The sequence below is a fragment of the Mauremys mutica genome, chromosome 7, assembly GCF_020497125.1.
Source record: "Mauremys mutica isolate MM-2020 ecotype Southern chromosome 7, ASM2049712v1, whole genome shotgun sequence".
NCBI classification, from domain to species: Eukaryota; Metazoa; Chordata; order Testudines; family Geoemydidae; genus Mauremys; species Mauremys mutica.
The window spans coordinates 118,650,800-118,669,712 of NC_059078.1; the positions used below are offsets into that span (position 1 = coordinate 118,650,800).

General features: G+C 41.7%; 1 protein-coding gene across 32 annotated transcripts in view; it reads right to left on the reverse strand.

Annotated features, from left to right (window-relative positions):
* The window catches only part of TCF7L2 (transcription factor 7 like 2), a 201,656-nt gene that overhangs the window by 104,361 nt on the left and 78,382 nt on the right, over nt 1-18,913 (reverse strand). For all 32 annotated transcript variants that reach the window (XM_045023557.1, XM_045023570.1, XM_045023563.1 and 29 more), the window contains exon 4: nt 17,360-17,461. In XM_045023557.1, the coding sequence (XP_044879492.1) occupies nt 17,360-17,461 (102 nt within the window). The remainder of the gene's footprint in view (nt 1-17,359; nt 17,462-18,913) is intronic.

The following is an 18,913-nucleotide window of genomic DNA, read 5'->3' on the forward strand; positions in this document are numbered from 1 at the left end:
AGCTGATCCCCTCCTAACACCCTCCTCCTCCAAAAATTGTGAACTAACATGCCATTTGTTGGTATCACGTGGTTCGTTCTGCGTCCGTGTTCTATCCTTGCCCCTGCCCTGTATGTGTCTTTTCTAGACACTAAGCTCGTTGGGCAGGAACCATCTGCTGCTCTCAGTTTCTCCAGTGGCTACCACAATGGGGCCCTGTTACTGGTTGGCGTTTAGGCACTATTGTAATAAACACACTAAATAATTGTTAGGTTGTTTTTTCAGCTCCTGTCCTCTATGGGATGCCATCAGATACCCATCACCTCCCCTCATGTCACATCAATATTCAGAGTGCCACCGGCCCGTAACAACTAGACCCATAAAACCTCGCACTACAAAGTAAATTTATAGGACAAAAGGAATTCAATTCACTTGTCCACCTGTTAGAATAAGAATATAGTTTATAACACAGTATATTAATCCAGTGGACTGCCAAATTCCAGTAGCCCACTGCACAGTTAGTTTCTAGATGTCTGTCAGTTGGATTCACACAGGCAGCCCCGTGTACTATAGAATCCAGTTATAAGAGATCCATGGCCTTCTCTAAGCACAACACTGTAGGCCCAGGGAGGGATACAAATTCAGTATTTGTTTACTATTTAGAAGAAATACTTCGAGTGGCAACTCTCGCTTATGCAGAAAATTTCAAACACTCTTCATCTTGGTCAGCTAAACTAGAGTACAGGTTTGGATGCAGATGCTAAAGCCACCTATTTGCACTACAAAACCGACCAACCAACAGTGGTCACCAGCAACAGGTCTCCAGGGTGTTGATAACAGTTTAGCTGCTGGGGTAAATCAAGGGTGTCACAATAACACTTTCTGTAATGGTGCTGTAAATGGTTTTGTCTTTTCTATACCAGCAGTTAAACCATTTTCAAAGATTAGTGGGAAGTAGGGGAGACTCTCTTCCTGCCAACTAGTATTGGTAATAGGTCTATTGTCGAATGTAAAGGGTATTCACTACTAGAACTAGGTGAATATTTTAAAAGAGTCTTCAGCAAACATTCTTTAAAATACTAAACAATGTGGGGCATGGATCGTTCTTTAAATTTGTCTTGTGCACAGCAGAATGTCACCCTAAGCCTTCCTGGAACCTATATGTCAGGGGTCGGGAACCTTTGACACGCAGCGCATCAGGGCAATCTCCTGGCGGGCCGTGAGACATTTTGTTTACATTGACCGCCCGGTGGCACTGCCCTCCGCAGCTCCCAGTGGCTGCGGTTCGCCGTTCCCAGCCAATAGGAGCTGCGGGAAGCGGCACGGGCCACAGGGACGTACAGGCCACCGCTTCCCACAGCTCCCATTGGCCAGGAATGGCAAACTGTGGCCACTGGGAGCTGCGGGAGGGCCAAGCCTACAGACAGTCAACGTAAACAAAATGGCTCGCAGCCCGCCAGTGGATTACCCTGATAGGCCACATGCCAAAGGTTGTTGACCCCTGCTCTATGTGCTACTGGAATACAAATAATAGTTAATAATTTAATTATATTGGAAAATCTGTTCATTTTCTGCAGTTTAGTGGCAGGGATGTTTGCCAAACCAGTGCATTTTAAATGAGTATTAGAAACTGTTCATGGAAGATAAATCACATTGGGAAGTGGATTCTAAAAATTATGCTTGTCCAATCAAGGAACAGAAACATATCATGTGTCCTTCATGATGAAGCTAAAGAGCTCAAATATCAAAACGATTGCAAAGAACTACTGGTGGATGATCTCCAGAGCAAAAACTATTCATTGAAACCATTCCACGAAAAACGAACTAAATTAAAGAAAGTCACGATCTGTTCACTGACAACTAACCAACAGGAAGAGAGATGAAATTCACTGCACAAATTATTAATAGCAAATTATTTAATACAGCTCTTTGCAGAGCACTTAACCAGGAAATCAACTGCTTCCATGTCATCCGTTCATTTGTAATCCAAAAATGGTGCTATTTCTGAAACACACCTGGTGTGAGATTGTCAAAAGAGTGCAGCACCAAATTTCTAAGTGTTTAGCACCCACAACTGGTGCCAGATTTTCAAAAGTCCTCAGCATCCAGCAGTCCACACTTAGATACTTATGGCCAGATTCTTCAAGAACCAAGAACTTAAAGTGTAAAGCTAATTTGGGCTTGGTGTTATTTTTGACTAACTTTTCCCTGCCCTGTTAGCTAGCAGCTCCCAACTTCCCTGTGAATTCTGAACCATGAAAATAGCAACATTTTATTTTTTTATCATACAGAAGAGCACCTTTAATTTATTTTGTCTCCATTAAAATTTCAGAAGACACCTTATTCCCAAGAGTACTGAAGAGTTTTGCTGTATTACAAGTTTGTAATTTTCACTTAGGAAGTTATTTCCTGTCTGACAGGAAGGAGGAGACAAAGCAGACTGCAGCTGGCTACAGAATTCAAGCAACAGTTAAAAGCAGGAAAGGCAGGCTGCAGGGGAGGGCGAGAACACACACACAGAGCAGTCAGAGAATGCAGGGATACAGAAGCAGATCCATTACTAAGTTAAAACAGCACATCCCAGATCTCTAATGCCAATCTAGGCATTCATCAGAAAGTTGGCTTCTAGCCCGAGGAGTATTTAAACGTCACTCCACCGAGGCGAGATCCACACTTATTAAAACAGGTTTATCTGCTTGCAAATAAACCTCCCACCTTCTTGCTTGGAAGAAACAACTTTGGTCTGCTCCATTCCCTGTCACCCCCAGCCCCCACCAAAACACATATTGAAAAGCTGATGACTAAAGAGTTACCAGTGACGTGTTTTTTGAACCTTGCCCAGATAGAGCTGGTATGCAATGGATGTCTGTTTGTTTTTGTAATAAATAAAGCACAAATGTGAAGAGAAGACTGAGTCACCTCTTTTTCCCTCTTCTAAGATAATCTTTTAAACATTTAAACAAAAACAGTGAAGTGGTTAATTAAGGAAGAAAGGACATTCCAGTTCTCTAATTTCAGGCTGTTCCAAACAATCTAGTCAACATTAAAATGTCCAGCTAAAGGGCAAAGACCTGAAGGATTGAAAAATTACCTTCAATGAACAAATCTAAAAACAAAATAAGACAAGACAAACTTTCCCTCCTTCCCTTGTTCCCTTTTTAAAGGCTACCTGACTGCCTCATTATCTGGCCCTTCCAGAGTGAAAGCAACAGTTTGCAAGGAGAGCAACAAAACTAAACTACAATTTTTAAAAAAAAGGAAAACCCGATTTGAATGGCAGACAAACACGCAGAGAACAGTGTGACCTTTTCTTATCACCCACTGACATCCTTAATCGTTTCCAAACAAAAATGCTATTTTCTGCCACTTCTTCATTCTCCAAGCACCTCCAGAGCCTGCTCGGATGGTAAACAGTTAATCTCCCAATATCCCCTGCTGCCTGCGAAAATCAAGGAAACAATTGAGACATTGTCTAGTGAACAAGACTCCCAGGGACTCACATTTTTGTTATGTCCCAGTTCTCAGCCTGTCAATTTTCGCTAGCAATGTTAAAGCCTGACTTGCACCAATAAAGTTTGCCCTGCACTGAAAAGGTTCCACTTCATTTATTTTATTAAAGCTACTATGTCTGTTTATCATCTGAAGTCCTCTCCATCCACGACGCTGTAGTTCCCCTCTATCCGATCCTGCCTAGTTGCTTCCTAATTTCAGGGTGGTGTTGAAATATCTTGTTAAAAAAGATTGCCCAAAAAACCCAACGTACATATATGTATAAAAATACCAGTGTGTGTAGAATTTTGGCAAAGATGGGGGGAAAGTGTTCTTGCTTTTATATGTTATATGTATATGTATGTTATATACACACACACACACATATATATAGATCTTCAAAATAGACTTTGGATTTATTTATTTTTTTGGCATGCTAACCAAAAGGAGAGTGAACTTAAAAAAAAGATATTCTAAATGTCCAATAGTAAGACCGATACCACACTTAAAGCAGCAAAAATAAAACCAAGAAACTAAGCCTCACTTTTCTCTATTGCTCCCTGTTCAACTGGCTGCATTTCCTGTCTGCCTTTTCACAACCACTGGACCTTTGGGCCCGAAATATCTCTCTCTCTCTCTTCCCGCCCTCTCCTCCCCCACCCCCTGCTTCCAGCATTTGAGTGCTTTTTTTTTTGGTTACACTCCCAATACTTTATCTACATGAAAAGCACACACAGCGGTCACCAGCGTTTCCTGTTTGCAGAGTGTGCTTTAACTATATCACACCCTACACTGCTGCGATGGAATGTGCAGCATATGGCATTGTGAAAGGGTTTACTGTTGGATAAAGGCAGCAATGCAGTCCTGCTGGTTTATATCAAACCCTGTCATTCTCTTCATGGAGGTCTCTCGGCTCTCTAAGCAGTGAGGTACAACACACACACACACACACACACACACACACACACACACACACACACACACACACACACACACACACACACACACACACACACACACACACACCAAGTTTTTTAGCTCGAGTGAGGCCTGCAGGACTGCCTCAACAAAGACGCTCCACATTTTCCAATGTCTTGAATCACAGACAGAAAGACACGTCAAAAACCTAGAAACCTTATGACTGAAATGCATGTAGTGTTCTCTCTTCCTTGAATATTTCAGCATTCACTGATTAATATGATCAATTTCTGACTTACGTGTTAAAATCCATCATGATTTGTTTTAAAATTTGCCAAGTCCTGGTAGGCTATGTAGGATACCTGCTATCATGTGCCTGGTAGGATCCCTTTCCAGGTATCTGAGGAACCGTTAAGATTTTCTGCAGGAGGATGTTTCGGCACAATGTTCCAAGAGGGGTTCACTGGACGAAGAAAGATCACAGCAGGTACTGGACATACGTGATAGTAGATCCCTTCTCCTGGGCAGAACCTCTACAGATCTCAATTGGACTCCAGGTGGGTGTAGCCTCTACCTGCCCAGATCAGACTAAAGAACCCCTGGCTTGCAACTATAACTATCAAAAGACAGGGCCTCACATTTTCCCCCTTTCTGAGTCAGTTGTTGCTTTTTCTCTTTATTCCCTCCCCACCCCATCTGCCTCCAGTAACATTTTAGGAATTGCACTTTTGATTACATCATTTACATTCTGAACAAATAAAAACTCCTCCTGAGGTTGCAGCCTGGCTTTTGATTAAATACTCACAAAGGTTACTCTTCAAAGTGCCTTTTTGTGTACATCGTGAGATTGCTTTCCCATGCCTGGGTGCATCCGGCCAGCAGACGCTGCAGTAAGAGGCAATACTTTTAAAGCCCATTGAAATGCATCTGTCCACCCTCTCTTTGTAAAAGGGAAGCCTTACTTAACAGGCATTTATTATTGCTGAACCTGGGTTGAAAGTTCACTGTCCCTATAGTCCAAAGTTACCAAGATTTCTGAGCCCGCAGCCCACATTTAAGTCCTAATGAGCTATTGTACCATACTTGCAGCCATTAACCCTTTGATGTCAAGAAGGTCCATTTTTCTTGTGTGTGTGTCTCTGTGCTGGCCACTGGCAAGTACAATGACCACCAAAGCTGAAGGACAGATGATTTGCACATTTATTACGTTCCATTCTTCCATCTTTCGTTCCACCTAAGATTGCATATTACAATATACTACAGGGGCAGCATGGTCTAGTGGCTAGGACACTGAACTGGAAGTCAGGAGACCAGAGTTCTATTTCAAGCTTCACTGCTGATCTGATGCATGATCCTAGAAAAGTCACTTCACAGCTATGCATCTCAGTTTCCCTGCCACCTTTTATCTCTTTTCTATTTAAACTGTAAACTCTTTGGGGTAGGGTGACTTGCTTATTTAAGCCAATTCCTTAATACATTCACATGATTACATGTAATGACGACTAGACAAGAAGCAAAAATTAATCTTCCATCATTTAACAATCAACTCAACTTATTGATATCATAATCAAAACTTAATGATACACTATTCTAATGAACCATACCCAAGTAGCTTGAAATACACTTGCTTCAAAACTGTTTTCCTGGCAAACCTCTTATTGATACTATCATCTCAGTTTTCAACCTGAGCACCTGAGGTAGGGCATCTAAGGCTGAAATGTGCTCAGATTAGTAATTAGGCACAAAAAACAAAGTATTTGGTTGCCTAAGTATCAATTCAAGCACCTAGATATAAAACGAGGTGGCCTAATTCAGGCAGCAAAAACTGAACATGGGGCTATAAATATGTCATTAAGTGCTTCACTGCTTCCTCCTCCACCAACATATAGGTCATATCCTCAGGTCAATGACTCACCATATATTCATCCCATGCATGTCTCCCTATGACCACCCCAGATCTCCAAGTGAGTAGCAGCAAAGCTCTTCAAATCCTAACAACGGAAGAAGGTCCTTCAAAATCTTGTGCTTTTATTTTTATGGGTTTGGGGATAGACTTCTTGGCTGCTGGATCATAATCAAAATTACAAGGACTTTTGTGGTCCTCAAACCTCTCACATTTGCTCTGGCCTTAATCCCTTTGTCAAACAGCTTTATAGCATTCTGCAGGAATGGTCCAAAGCATCGCTGTTTACAGTACTGATATGGAAGTGATAAGCACTACTAGCTGTTATGGACCAGGATGTAGGCAGTCTGGCCTAGTAGTCAGAGCAGGACTCATGCCTAGTGGGCAGAGCAGACATCCAGGTTGAGGAACAAAGCCAAGGATCAGCACCAGAGTCAACTGCCAATTGCCAGAGCTAGGAGTCAAACCAGCGTCGGAACCAGAAATCAAAGCTGAGGGTCAGTGCAGAGGTCAGATACCAAATGCTAGAGCCAGGATGAGAAGTCAGAAGACAGGGTGGGAGCCAGGACTGGTAGCTGGTGACTGGAGGCAAGGTATAAGGAGGAGGAGAAGTGTAATTGGAGGAGAAGCAAGGATCAAGCAGGGAGCTGGAGCACGGTGGGAACAGGAGCAAAGGCAGGAGCCAGAAGTGGAGCAAAGCAGGAATCAGGAGCAGAGTTGGGTGCAGGGGACAGGCACAAGCAGGATCCAATGCAAGCACACCAGGAAATCACCTTGTTGCTCAGATACACTTCCTATGCCTTCTTCCGGCTTGGACCAATCAGTGGAGGCTTGACTGAGACTTCGTCCTATTAGCTCCTTAGCTCAACAGGTTTCAGAAGACAGTGGATGGAGGCCAGGCTGCAGTTCGAGACCTGGGGCATCACACTAATGTAGGGGGTTGGTTTTCTTTTTTCAAATAAAGGTCATAAACAAAAAGCCACGGTATATCTGCCACCATGCAGCTTATCCCTTCAGTTAGGGGAGGGGAAGACGGATGTTTCATCCATTTCTTAGTTAGGGATGAGCAACGTGAGACTGTAACTCCCCAAATACACAATAAGAGCTTGTGCATGAGCAATAAATGGCTTGGGAAATAAGATGCCATCACTGCAATGAATTCCAACCAAAGGAACTTAAGACCTGTCTTTCTCTTCCTGCCCTTCCTATTCCCTTCCCAATCCTCAATGTATCTAGAGATAGGGAGATTTCACAACCCACTTCCCAGGAAGTGGGTTTAATTTTATATGAATATCAAGTCAGATGGCCCCTGCTTAAATGCTTTCCTGAATAGGGTTGGACTTAACCATGTGTTTAACGCTTTCTTGAATCAAGGACATAACAAGAGGAAAAGGCAAGTTTCCACAGTAGCAGTTGTGAAAAAGGAAGGAGCAAACATGTTATAAGTGTCTTGCCAACTTGAGATGTTCACATTACAGAGGTACATTACTCCCAAGGAATTTCCTGCAGATTGATTTACAATGCTGGAATGCAGAGGAACAAAGTTATGAAGCCAGGAGCCATCTGACTTGATATTCATATAAAATTCCAGCCATCTCCAAGATCCCATCAGGTTGAGACGAGGCCTAAATAACACTGCAAAAATTCATCCACCTTGTCTGTCACTGCAAAAATTCCTCTCTCTTTCCCCACCCTCTGAATGACTTTATGATATTATATATCATATGATCAGAAAATAATGCATCCAAATGGGATATTTGTGACTGCTATTGTTTGTACTATGCTAGGTTTGGGAAGCATGGTAGGTAAAAGCATGAATATCAAATTATACATCCCAGAAACTCTTTTACTCAGTGTGATATAATGGAGCATACACAACCTGTGCCAGGGTGTCTTGCTGTGGAGCAACGATTTTGTCTCAGTAAAGTAGGGGTGACGGCAATCCAAAAGGATTTCCCACACAACAGATACAGAAAACCAAAGATAACTTTCACACAGAACTTGAAACATCTCTTTTAGGTCTGAAAAACTAAGTAATTTGTTTTGTTTTCTTGTGGAACCCCCCCCCCCCAATACATGACTGGAGGTCAGCAAATCTGGGTTTCATTCCCACTCCATAGGCTTCTTGTGTGATCTTGGCCAAGTAACTTAACCTTTCTGTGCCTCTATTTTCCCATCTGTATACTGGGGGTTGTAATACTTCCCTGTCTCACAGTGCTGTTGAAAGACTTCACTCATCAGTACTTGCAAAGTGCATTGAGATCATCTAACGGAAAGCCATATGGAAGAGTATTATTTATTCCCTTTTCTCCCCTTATTTCTCGGTTCCAGCTGACAGTGAAAGCAGAAGTGCCCCAATACTGCACGCAGGCCTGTTCCCATGAGATTTCCAGTCCAGTTTTGCAAACTGAAGTGAATTGGACAGTTTAGATAAGCACCCAGGTCTTGGGTGTCTGTTATGAATGGATCACTCCAGCAGCATCATTTTCTATGCCTCTGATCAGAGACAGGTTTTCCCAAACAGGTATTTTCTGGAGGTTTTTTGCTTGATGCCCATGACGCAGGTGGGGAAGTATCTCTGATTTTGGCTGAAGTTTGCTTGCATACCCATTCAGCAGTACAAGTTTCTTCCTCAGAAGAGAACACAGATGCATCTGTGGAATGGCTAGGGAGGCGGGATGGAGTGAAAAGGGAAGTGTCTGATGGATAATCTAAGCCAAACTGTCTGAATTGGTCACCACAGGAACCCTCCTGGTCTCCAGCAGCACAGGGAATGAGTGGCCCTGCGTCCAGTGATGCTGACTTCCTTCCTTCCTAAAGGTAAGTACTTGCTGTTTTCTTTACTGAACAGTGTAGGAAAAGTTTGTTTAAATAGACAACAGAAGGCTTTGACCACTCGAAGCTCCGTGGGAAACAGAGGCTTTTGCTGCCAGCTCTTATAAAACATGGTGACCCTGCCTTATCCTAATCCATTATGTCTCCTGGTACACACTGTAATCATTGCTCACGTTCAAACAACATGTAGACTTTGGCTCAAAATCAGACTGCATTATTTAACACCTAATTCTGTAAACTTCAGGATGACTTCAGCCGCAACTCATCTGTGAGGAGAGGAGGCCTACAGTGAGCAGCCTTGTGTCGTCCCACCCCGACTACACAACATCTGTGTCTGGCAGGCTCACCCATCTGACTAGCCAATATCCCCCCCTCCTGCAATAGCTCTTCACCTTGAGCCAATGCAACACCATCAGATTGCCAGGGTCTGTACTGACCTCACAACTGGGCCCCAGCGACAGAGGCTTCGCAGTGTCTCCCACAAGACCCCTTTTCAATGTGGGAACTTTGCTATCCAAGAGTGGATGAATCACCAAAGCTTTGTCTTAGGCCCAAACCTTTTCAACTGGATTTAACATGCATACTGGAGCACAGTATAAATTTGGATGTACGTGAAGCCATTTTTAACATAGCCTGGCTACCTAGTGTGAAAGAGGCCAACCCATGTTAGAACAGAGGGTTTCAAAACCACATTCTAACTTGGGCCTCTACCTGGGTTAGGAAATCATTGTTCCAACATGATTTTGCTGAATCCATGCTAGCCAGTCAAATGGTATCAGAATTTGATTATAATTATTAGCGTTCAGCGCATACTGGGCAGTTTATAGACAAAGGTACAAAGAGAAGCTTGATATCTAAATGACCTTGTTTCAGCCTCCATCTGAGTTTAAGCATACGCTGTATTTAAAAGGCCTGTAAAGTTTCACTAGTAGGATGTACAAGAACATAAGTACCAAAATGCCAAGTCTCTGAAATACTCCGATCCACAGTGTAAGCTGCAACACTGTAATTCACCAGAAACACCACTCAATGGAGGGCATGGAGTGTGTATTCACAGCTCCATTTCGTTAAACTTCTCAAAGAAGGACTGCATCCCGTGTTGCTAATTCTCGTGATTTTATTGGGAGTTTGCGATATTTGCTATTTTTCTTGAAGCCCAGCTTCAGGAGTCAAGTGATTAGATGAGAACCTCAGCTTTCATTTAAAATATATATATAGTTTCTAGCCCTAATGGTCTGGAGGAAAGCTTGAAAAAAATGCAATCCGAGTATATCCTAAAGGCTTAGAAACCAGAAGACAAATTTTTAAAACCCAGCTTATGGTTTTCTTTTAAAAAAAAAAATCTCATGATCTTTTGACACCTGCCTGACTCATGATTTTTGAACAACTGAGGCTGGCAATACTATACATCTTGCATGCCAATATCTATTCACTGCTAAAATATCACAACACTCAAAGAATTTAAAATTCTAAAGGAGACAAGACACAGCTGGTATAAGTTCTCATAGCTCCCATGACTGCAATGTAGCTATGACAATTAACACCAGCTGAGGATTGCCCCATGGTCTCCAAGAGCCAGATTTCTAAAGGGATTTAGGCACCTAAAGAGGCACAGATTGCCTAAGCACCTAAGTCCCTATTCAAGGCTAAAGATGCAGTCATTACAAAGATTGCCAGCTTTTAATATCTCAGCCTTCAAGTGCAGGCTCGCTCAATGAAAAATGGGAAAGAGCCCATCATTGACTCAGGTTTTGTATGGTATTGGGATCATGTCACATCATGGTGCAATGGAATAAAGTGATTCTAAAAACCCAAACTGCCTCTCAGCTGTACCAAATTATAAAGATAAATCACTTATTTAAAGACCCTAATCTACTCTAAATTATTTAGCATAAATAAAATCATTAAACTGAGCCTACAGTCAATAATATAGGTGTTCCGTAGGAGTTAATTCCATACCATTTTATGCTTCCTGTGCTGCTGTTCTTGGGTTTTTCATTTAGCTCTAAATTCTCAGATTCGAACAGTGATTTAACACAACTCCTCCCCTCTAAAAATCAAAGGAATTAGCAGTGAATGATTTAGCCACAATGTTCCCACAGAGTACAGTCAGTTTTGTGGCTAGATCTCAGTCGACTATGAATATTCAGGGTATAGCGATTTTACACACATTTGAGTCATGTACTTAAGTATCATTTTGTCTATTCCATAATTGCCCGGGCAGTTAGACAAAAGGGGTGAAAGGTGTTTAGCAAGAGATTCACTAAAGCTTTCTAAATAATAGTTTGTATAAGATCTTAAAGAGTACTGCAGTACCATTGAAAAAGATTGCATGCTTGGCCTGAACACCAAACTGTACCCTGCTATCTTGGAATACAGGCAACCCCTGTTAACACACAAAACGTATTCTCCCCTCCCTGCCTACACCCAACTGCGCCATTCTTGTCAATAAGCAATGAAATGAAACCCACACAAGTCCTTCTTTCTGAAATGCCACAGGATTCTAGTCAATTTCAACATGTAGCCTGTGTACCAAGATTGCTTTGAAGGAAAAGTCCCATCACGTGCACACCTGCTTCCTCAAATCCAAAAACAACTTGGAGGTTATGGCAGAGGAAATGCAGCTACTCTACAACAAACTATTACGCAAAATATTAAAAACAAATAAATCAGGGAGCTTTAAAACCCATAGCTGGGGACTTCTGGCCCACACACACTAACCTACGATTGCAAAATGTTTTGCTCATAAATAGCTGCATGTGCAAAGATACATACCTGTGCATGCAAAACCGTGACACATTTGTCCTCTCTACTGTTTGTTTGGACAGGAATATTTTGGGGGTGCATGTAGGTGCTTTAGTTTTAAAATCTAACTTGAGACAAACTCAAAGTCCCTTAAAGAAAAGAAAAAAAGAAAAAGGCAGTTGCAAATGGAAACCACATCAAAAAAAAATGTTTTATTGTATTTATTTGCTTTTCTCCTATGGCTCCTACTCCAAATAATATGGTAAATGGTTTAATTCCTTCAAAAATGACCAAGTTACAAATAATCGCTGTTCTCTGTGCATGATTAATACATGGAGAACAGAAAGAATTTCAGATGCCTTAACTTTCACTTGTCAAAACACTATTTTCCCCTCCTTAAGCCAAATTTCAGATAGATAGACAGATAGATATTACACTATTGTGGTTCTTTGTTCTTGGGGATTCAGACTACTCCATGGATGTGCTCATTACACAATAGAAAAGCCAGACCAAATAGTACCACCCCCAAGGTAAAATTTACATTGACTTCAAAAGTGTACCCTGCAAAAGAAAACATGGGAATTTTTGAAGACTTTTACCGTTTTATAAGATACACACTATACCAAAACACCGGTTTTGGTACGGCATGTTTTTGCCTGGTACAAAGCAAGCTAAATGTAAGCTTTTGTATAACGAAGATACCAGAGGTAGTATCCAATCAAAGGCCCCTAATCCACAATGTTACCCTATCATCTGCAGTAGTTATAGCTTAGTCAGAATACTGCCTCAGAAAACAGTGAATGAGAACTACACAACTTACAATATTAATGAAGGAAGGGAAATATAATTTTTATAAAGTTGATTAAAATACCATATGGAGGGAATTATTCAGGACATGAAAGGCCTAAAGTTCAGATCATTTAGTTCCTCCCTACAAGACCTGTGAGCAATCCTTGTCTCCACTCCACTTGCCTGCTCTATTGCATCTTAACAAGCTGCGCCTGCCACAGACAAGAATCCTACTTCTGGACATGGCATTTTGTCAATTACACCGCCCCGAGGGCACACAGAGACAGAGCATCATGGACACACAAGATTCCAGGACAACAAACACCCCCTGTAAGTTGGGGATCATCCAAACTGCCCAGCTGGATATGATAGATCTTGAAACCTTTGTTCTTGGAAGACTGAATGTTGCCAAGGGGAAAAAACAAAACAAAAGCCCAGTATTGTACCCCAAAAGCAAAAATGTTATTTGTAGGCTGAATTCAAACTTTTGGCCTGCCAGCCTTAAGAGTGTATTCTTAAAAGAACTGCCGCCCCCAGTTTTCTTTTCACCCCGGACACAGACATGCAGCTGGACCAAAAAAGATGCAAAGCTTTACTAGACAACTGAGGCACTGAAATGCAAATAAATGCACTGATTCTAAATGGATCCTCTTGCTGTACCTTCTAAAGCATACTAAACACATAAACAGAGTATCTAGGGCTTTTCTTGTGGCCACAGCCTCCTGGGCTGTGATGGGGTGCCCCCTCATTGCTCCTGGATGCACTGCCTTGGTGTTGATTGCTGGGACCACCAGCAGGGGTTGGGCTCTGCCCCCCCTCTGCAGACATCTGGGGTACAACGCTGGAGAAGAAAGTAGCTAGTGTATTTCCCACCTTCCCGGGGCAGTGGGGCTCAGGCTTTGGGCCTCAGCTCTGAGGTGGTGGAGTAGCGGGTTCTGGCCGAGGGGCTTCGGGCTCCAGCTCCGGACTCTGGCTGTGTGGTGGCAGGCGCCAAGCTCTGGCTGTGGAGCTTTAGGCTCTGGCCACGGGCCCTTAGGCTCCAGCCCCCCCGCTTCCTTCCCCAGCTCCCCCCACCACCAACCCTCATTGCCCCTGGCCCCCGCTGCCCCTGGCCCCCACTGCCTCCTCCGACTCCCCCATCCAATTTGTCCCCTGGCTTGACGGGCTGAGTCAGTCTGCTGTGAAAAGTGATACTTGCATGTTTGTTAATATCACTTTTCACAACAAATTTACTAGCTAACCATAAATAAATTACAATGATTTGGATGTGTATATGTGCATAATTATTTGTTTTTCCTAAAGCTCATTAAGTATTTTAGGGGAAAGTTTGAGAGCGGCCCCCAGCAAGCGATGGTGGCCGCACTCTGAGACCACCAAACAAATTTGTCCTGAGAACCCCTTTCTAGCTGACATTCTCAGAGGTTTCGGAGACCCCCTCAAGCACCATAAAAAGTAGTATTAACCCAGCCCTCAGTGTTGGAGGTAATCCAACGAAATTATTCATGCTGGTCTTTTGCTTCAATTTTTGTAGCCTTAACTTCATGTTCTTAAACTAACCTGAAAAAGAGGACAGAAGACAAATAAGTACCGCCATGGTAATCATTAGAATGCAGCCCTATTCTGCAGTCCTTAAGCAAAACTCCCACTGAAGCCAATGGGCGTTTCACCTAAGCAGGGTGTAAAGCACGTAGCCCGAAGTAGGAGTTGTGTGACTTGTGGCCAAGCATTCATAAGAAAGCATTCTTAAAAACAGTCCTTTCCTCCCTTTGTAATCCAGCTATAAGATTAGTCTCAAATCTTGATTTCAGAAATACATGAAACATAAGAAGCGATTTGCAGGTGTCCGTCCTTTCATTACAGATCTTTGAGGCAGTACAAAGGATTTCAAGAGAAAAATCAGCACATGTACATGGCATGCGTACAAGACAGAAGTATGTGTGGGGGAAGGAACTGTTTATATACAGATCTATTTTTCATAGCACAACTCAGTGCAGATCGTTATTAGAGAAACTAGCAACACTCCCCGGTGTGCTGTACATCAACAAATGATGGCACTGAAGAAACCTGACATATCCTAGTCCAGTTGGCATCTGCATCTACTTAGCCTTCTTTCTGCCATCACCACCTCCCCCAGTATGTCACCAGTCACAAGGCCTTCATTTACAAAAAACTCTGTTCTTTATCTACTGGCATGACCAGGAATTGGAGTGAGGAAGGAAAGTGCAGGGGAGGGGGAGGGACATGGAAAGGGAAACAGCATTTTTACGTAGCAAGGCAGAGCTTTCTTTTGGAGTGGGGGTGGAGGGGGCGTTTAAAAACGAAAAACATTAAACCTTGCACAAACTTTGTTCCATCAAAACACATTTCTTCGCCCCGCCACCTCTTTCCCCCAGAACATAGTAAGTAACACAAAAGATCACATTACAAATGCCAGCTGTGGCTCTTTTAGAAGGTGGTCTCCATCTCAGAGGTAGTATATGTTCCTCACGGCCTAAGTGGTTGCTATGGTAAGTACACTTTTTATTGAATCGCAGAGTGAAACAGCTCTTAAAGAGCCCCATAAACAGTCAAAATCCACAGAAGATTCCACCTCAGGCTTCCTAAAAAAGGTTTCCAAAATGGGTAAGAGAATTTAGAATCTATAAAAACATTTTGAAGGAGTGTCAACTCATATGGTGAGCAGCATTTAAATGGGCAGGGGTGCTGCAGGAAGGGAGACACCAGCAAATCGCTTGTGAGCTCTCCCGAAAGGGGCACACTGTGTCTGAAGGGAGGAAAATTGTTATTTATAAAGGGCAGAGCCCATTCTTCTAAACAGTAACAGACTTCAGTGAAACCTGAAATTCAATTACACCTCCCATCTTCATCTGCATTTTTAGATTCAGCATTTAAATTGCAATCATATATAAAAATAGGTGACAACTTATTTACAAGCAACATTTGACCTACCTTCAACGCTTATAATCCAATAGCAAAAATCATCCACCAGAATCTATTAAAATCTTTCTTTCCTCCGCCGATAAACAAGTCTGTCACAGCAAAATTTAAAATGAAAGACTAGCGATGTGCATGTTGCCCTGTAGTTTGCTTTGCTGTGGCAGAGGATGACAACCAGCCAGCCAGCAGAGGGCACATGAGTTATCAAACCCAGTTCCCAGAGGAATGTTTTCATCTCTGATGATCCCATTGGTGATGGGATTGATAAACAAGGAAATAAAAGACAGATTCTTGTTGGCTTATTCACCATTAGAAAACAGGTGATTGGCTGGCGGGAGAGAGGCGGAAAGAAGGCTAGGAATTTTGTTTGTAGACCAGATAAAAGACCTAGCAAAGTAAACGTCTTTCTTTGAGCTCATAGTATAGCAATAGCACAAACAACAGGAAGGAAAAATAAAATCTTTTAAAAAGTGAACAACCAACATTTGGTATTGACCATTTAAATATCAACGCCATCTACATTTTGCTCTCCCTTATTCAGGTCGGTTTTTAAAACTATTAATTCAAAGAGCTACTAAAACATTTTATCAAAACTATTTAAGACACTCCTAACAAAAGGTCTGGGACTTTTCAGGTTGAAGAGACACAAATATTTTTAAAAACAGAAATTCCTAAGTTATTTTCTTTTCTTTTTTTTTTAAAGTAAATTAATATTTTTCAAGTGTCTGATGTAATCTCTCAACTATATCAGCTTTAGATCCTATATCAAAAATACATGAGCAGTTTCTTTTTTGCATAATTTCACCTTCGTAGCCATTAATTATAAAAAAAATAAAGTCAAAAACATGAGATCTGATGATAAAATATATTGAAAGAAATATTCTAACAAGCCATGAGCCAGCTTCTCAAGAGGTTAATTTATCAGCTCAACATTCAGAACCGATGGGCTCATTAGCTAAAAATTGCATAAAAAACAGATATAGGTGAATGTGAATGAATTTGGGCCGTCGTAGATGCATGGTGCAGTATACAAATAAGTCGTTTCTTTTTAAAACTTTTTGGACATTGTTTAAACACATACTCACATGTGGCTTTAACACTGTAACTTTACCATCACTTTTACTGTATGGGAAACAATGCGACTCCAATAGCAGAATTCAATAATGGAACTGGATTTTTCTTGAGATGAATTGTAAACATACCATTTGCCGACATTCAGTGTTTATACTAAGGGAAGAGGCACCAGAAACCAAAAGATTTTTGTTGTTGTTCGTTTTAAAGTATTTTTAGCTTGATCCTAACAACCCATTATTCGGGTAAGGCTCTGCCTGACTAACTCCCACGTAAGATTTGTCTGAGTAAGGACTACAGATCAGACGCAGAATTCACAATGCTTCTCAGAGGTGGTTTATTTTTTAATATTCTCCCAAACCCTGTGTTCATGTCAACAGCTGGAAAGTTAGAATTGTAAAGCAACTGGATTGGACTTATTTAAAAAATCAAAATAGTTTTGGTGAGTGTAAATTTCAGGGGCACTTAGCTTCTTCACTTTCCCAAAAAGCAAGAACTTATACGCCATGGATAATATTTTGAAGTGCTGCTCAGCAACAAAAAGCTCATTCCCCACCCTTTAACCTGGGTTTGGCTTGCCCTTTTTTGTGTGTTGAGTAAAAGAAAAAGGATGACAAGCAAGTGCTGTTAATGTCAAATGTCGTTTCCCCCCCCCCCCCCAACAAAGGAAGAATGTCTTCTGAGTTTACTTACAACGATGTGTGCTGGAGATGGAGACCTAGCATCCTTGAGGGCTTGTCTACTCTGAAGGCTCCCTGCCTGAACATCAAGCAGTGGCCATTTCATCTGGAGATACTGGATGGGAGGAAACAAAAATGGGAAAAGAAAAATGAGTTCAGAAAAGAAAGACAAAATAAAACAACAAATCCTAGCTAACATGGGCAAAAAGATACAACTTAAAACATATGCAAGGATCCGAAACGAAAAACAAAGAGACGGCAGGTACCTTTGAATGGTTATGTGAAACAAAACCGGTGCAGAGCACTAACATTTTCATACATCAGCATTTTCAAACAGCAGAATAAGGAAATAAAGCAAATTGCAAAGACAATGTTATCTCGAATGAGTTTATTAACAAATCAGATCTAGAAGAGGAAAAAACACACAAAGAAATAAAATAGCTGAGAAACTGAGAAGGGCAGGGGGGAAGGGAAGAAGGGCGGACAGTCAAGTCTTTAAAAAATAAAACAAACAAACAATTCCTGAATCCCAGCATATGATCATCTCACAATAAGAATTTATTCAGCAAATGCCAGTAATAGTAATAATCAACTTCTATAGCTCTTTGTGTCTTCAAAGCACCATACAAACCTCACCATGCAGTTCTACTCTCAAAGGCAACTCTGTGTTTACCACTGTGAGGTGCCATGTTTATTTTCTCTCAGTGGCTTCCAGATCAAATGTTCTCAGTTTACAAGTTTATTTTGTGCTACCTTTGCAAATTCAACCGGAGGGGTCTGTACGTCAAAATGGGTTATTTCCTTCTTGGGTATCAAACAACTATAACGCAATACTTGATGGGGGCCCCAACTAAAAGAAATCTTTTCTGAATCCCCTCTTCTGGCCTTCGAACAACCCCGCAAGCTCATCATCAGAAGCAAGCGCCACACCAACTCAAAGCGGCACCAGCCCCTGCCAAAACAACCAATGCAAACATCTGTAGACATATTTCCAATGCTGCAATGATCAATGCCCTCCACAACACACCTTTCAAAATCCATAGTTCCTACACTCGCCTATCACAACATGTGGTGTACATCACCCAGTGCACTGAATGCCCCAATAGAACTAAGTGGTTGAAACCAGACAATCACTATGATCTCGACTGAACTCACAAAGGAAAATGATTAAAAGACAAAACCACCACATCTCCTGTGGGTGAAGACTTTTCACAAGGCGATCACTCTGTATCTGACCTATCAATCCTCATCGAAAACCTGCACAATGCTTTTAAAAGACAAGCCTAGGAGCTCAAATTCATAATTTTGCTAGACACTAAAAAATGTGGTTTTAATAAAGACACTGGATTTATGGCTTATTATATCAATCTGTAACCCACTAACCCACCTTTTCTGTTCTGTGATTTACAGTGTTGTTAAAAAGCCACTTCACCTTGAATGCTCCCTTAGTGTACGTGCTAACTACTTATGCTGAATTATCTATTCGATCTTGTATTTATCTGTGACACTCTGAGCACCTTTCCCAGACCAGAAGAGCAGCTCTGTGTTAGCTCAAAAGCTTGTCTCT